At 50.1% G+C, this 1,727-nt stretch overlaps 1 protein-coding gene across 1 annotated transcript; it reads left to right on the top strand.

Moving 5' to 3' along the window:
• The first annotated feature begins 329 nt into the window (after positions 1-329).
• On the top strand, positions 330-719 carry LOC105913782. Its single transcript, XM_012843667.1, has one exon. The coding sequence runs from the start codon at positions 330-332 to the stop codon at positions 717-719; it is 390 nt and encodes a 129-aa protein (XP_012699121.1).
• The last annotated feature ends 1,008 nt before the right edge of the window (positions 720-1,727 follow it).

Below are 1,727 nucleotides of genomic sequence, written 5' to 3'. Positions count from 1 at the left end.
CCCGAGCACCATCACACCACCGCCGGGCACGGGCGCGGGCGCCGCCGCTGCCGCCGCGCCTACTGGGCCTGCGCCTCCCGCGCGCCGCTACTGCCCTCGTGGCCCGCTGCAGCAACAGCGACCACCTCCGGCACCCAGAGGAGAGGAAGGAGACGCACAACTGATCGGCCGCCTCCCGGACGACGTCCTCGGCGCCGTCATCAGGCTGCTGCCCGCCACCGACGGCACCCGCACCCAGATCGACGACATGCTTCATTCGGCCACCAGGCCTCGACGGGCTCCAGGAGTTTTGCCTCTGGCTGTGCTTCTCCTCCCCCTTCCCCATCGCTATGGCTCTGAAAAACATCTGCCGGAATCCGGCGCCGGCGCCGCTGTCCGTGTTCCGCTTCTCAGCAACCCTACGCGTGCTCCGCATCTGCTCTGACCATGGCGAACTTGAGTTCCCCGCGGAGGCCGCCGCCGCCTGCGGCACGCTCGGTTTCCCGCGCCTCGAGCAACTGACGCCCAAGGGCGTCAGGATCTCCGAGTGCACTCTCCATGACATCCTGTCCAGATGCCTTGTCCTGCAGAGCTTGGTGCTGCAGTACAACCTCGATTATCGTCATCTCCGGATCATCTCCTCGATGCTCCGGAGCCTCGGTGTATCGGATGTTCTCAGCCGAGAAAGAAAGCTCGAAGAAGTCATCATGGAGGATGCTCCTTGGCAAGTGTCATCATAGATGGTCTAACGTGTGTGGCCTGAAGATCCGAGTTATCCAGGCACCCAAACTGAAGATACCATTCGTACTAGACCTGATGCTTTGATTAGTGCAAGAGGAGACAGTAATGTTGAGGGATGGCATCATTGTATAAACTTAATTTTGATGGATATTGCTCTATTTTTGTGAACCAATCATTTTGATGGATGAACACGTAAAATTTTTTTTTTCTTTCTAAAATAATCATTTACATGTGAATTAGTGAACACATTATTTTGTTACGAGCAATTTGCATATAAACACACCCATAGACCTTTAGGGGCATTACAGGTATTTCTTGCACAGCCTACAGTTTCACAACTGCTCTAACCAAACGGTTTTCTGCTTTTCCCACAGCTGCTTTTCCACAGCTCACAGCTCACAACAGCTTTTCCAAAAACCACAGCCTAACCAAACACACTCTTAGACTTGTTCAGCATTTAGAAGTTCAGAATTCCCATATAGATTAGAATTGAAGAACTTTCAGGTTTAGAATTCCCATATAAATTAGAACCGAAGAACTTTCAGCTTACAGCTAGCGGTCTAGTTTGCAGCAGCACTTATTGCTGACTACTTGAGTTCTGTACAAATCTAGTACGAAGTAAATGTGTAGAACATTCAAACGACAGTGGTCCCTGCAGGCTGCAGGCAGTCTGCCAGTGAAGCTTCGCGGCTAAGACATTCCATACCAAGGCCATGTTTAGTTGCTGCAAAAAGAAGATTCCCCATCACATCAAACTTGTGGTACATGCATGGAGTACTAAATGTAGATGAAATCAAAAACTAATTACATCGTTTTGTTGTACTTTGCGAGACGAATCTTTTGAGCCTAATTAGTCAATATTTGGACAATAATTCACAAATACAAACGAAACGCTACAGTGTGCTACAGTGCTAGCACAGTGATTTTGCACCTCCAAACTTTGGGCAACTAAACAAGGCCCAAAAGAAACCCGTGGATTGACTTTGAGCTTTCTTTAGGCCCGTTTG

The sequence above is a fragment of the Setaria italica genome, chromosome II (assembly GCF_000263155.2).
Source record: "Setaria italica strain Yugu1 chromosome II, Setaria_italica_v2.0, whole genome shotgun sequence".
Classification (NCBI taxonomy): domain Eukaryota; kingdom Viridiplantae; phylum Streptophyta; class Magnoliopsida; order Poales; family Poaceae; genus Setaria; species Setaria italica.
The sequence above is the reverse complement of the archived record's forward strand: the minus strand, read 5'-3'. Positions and strand labels throughout refer to the sequence as shown.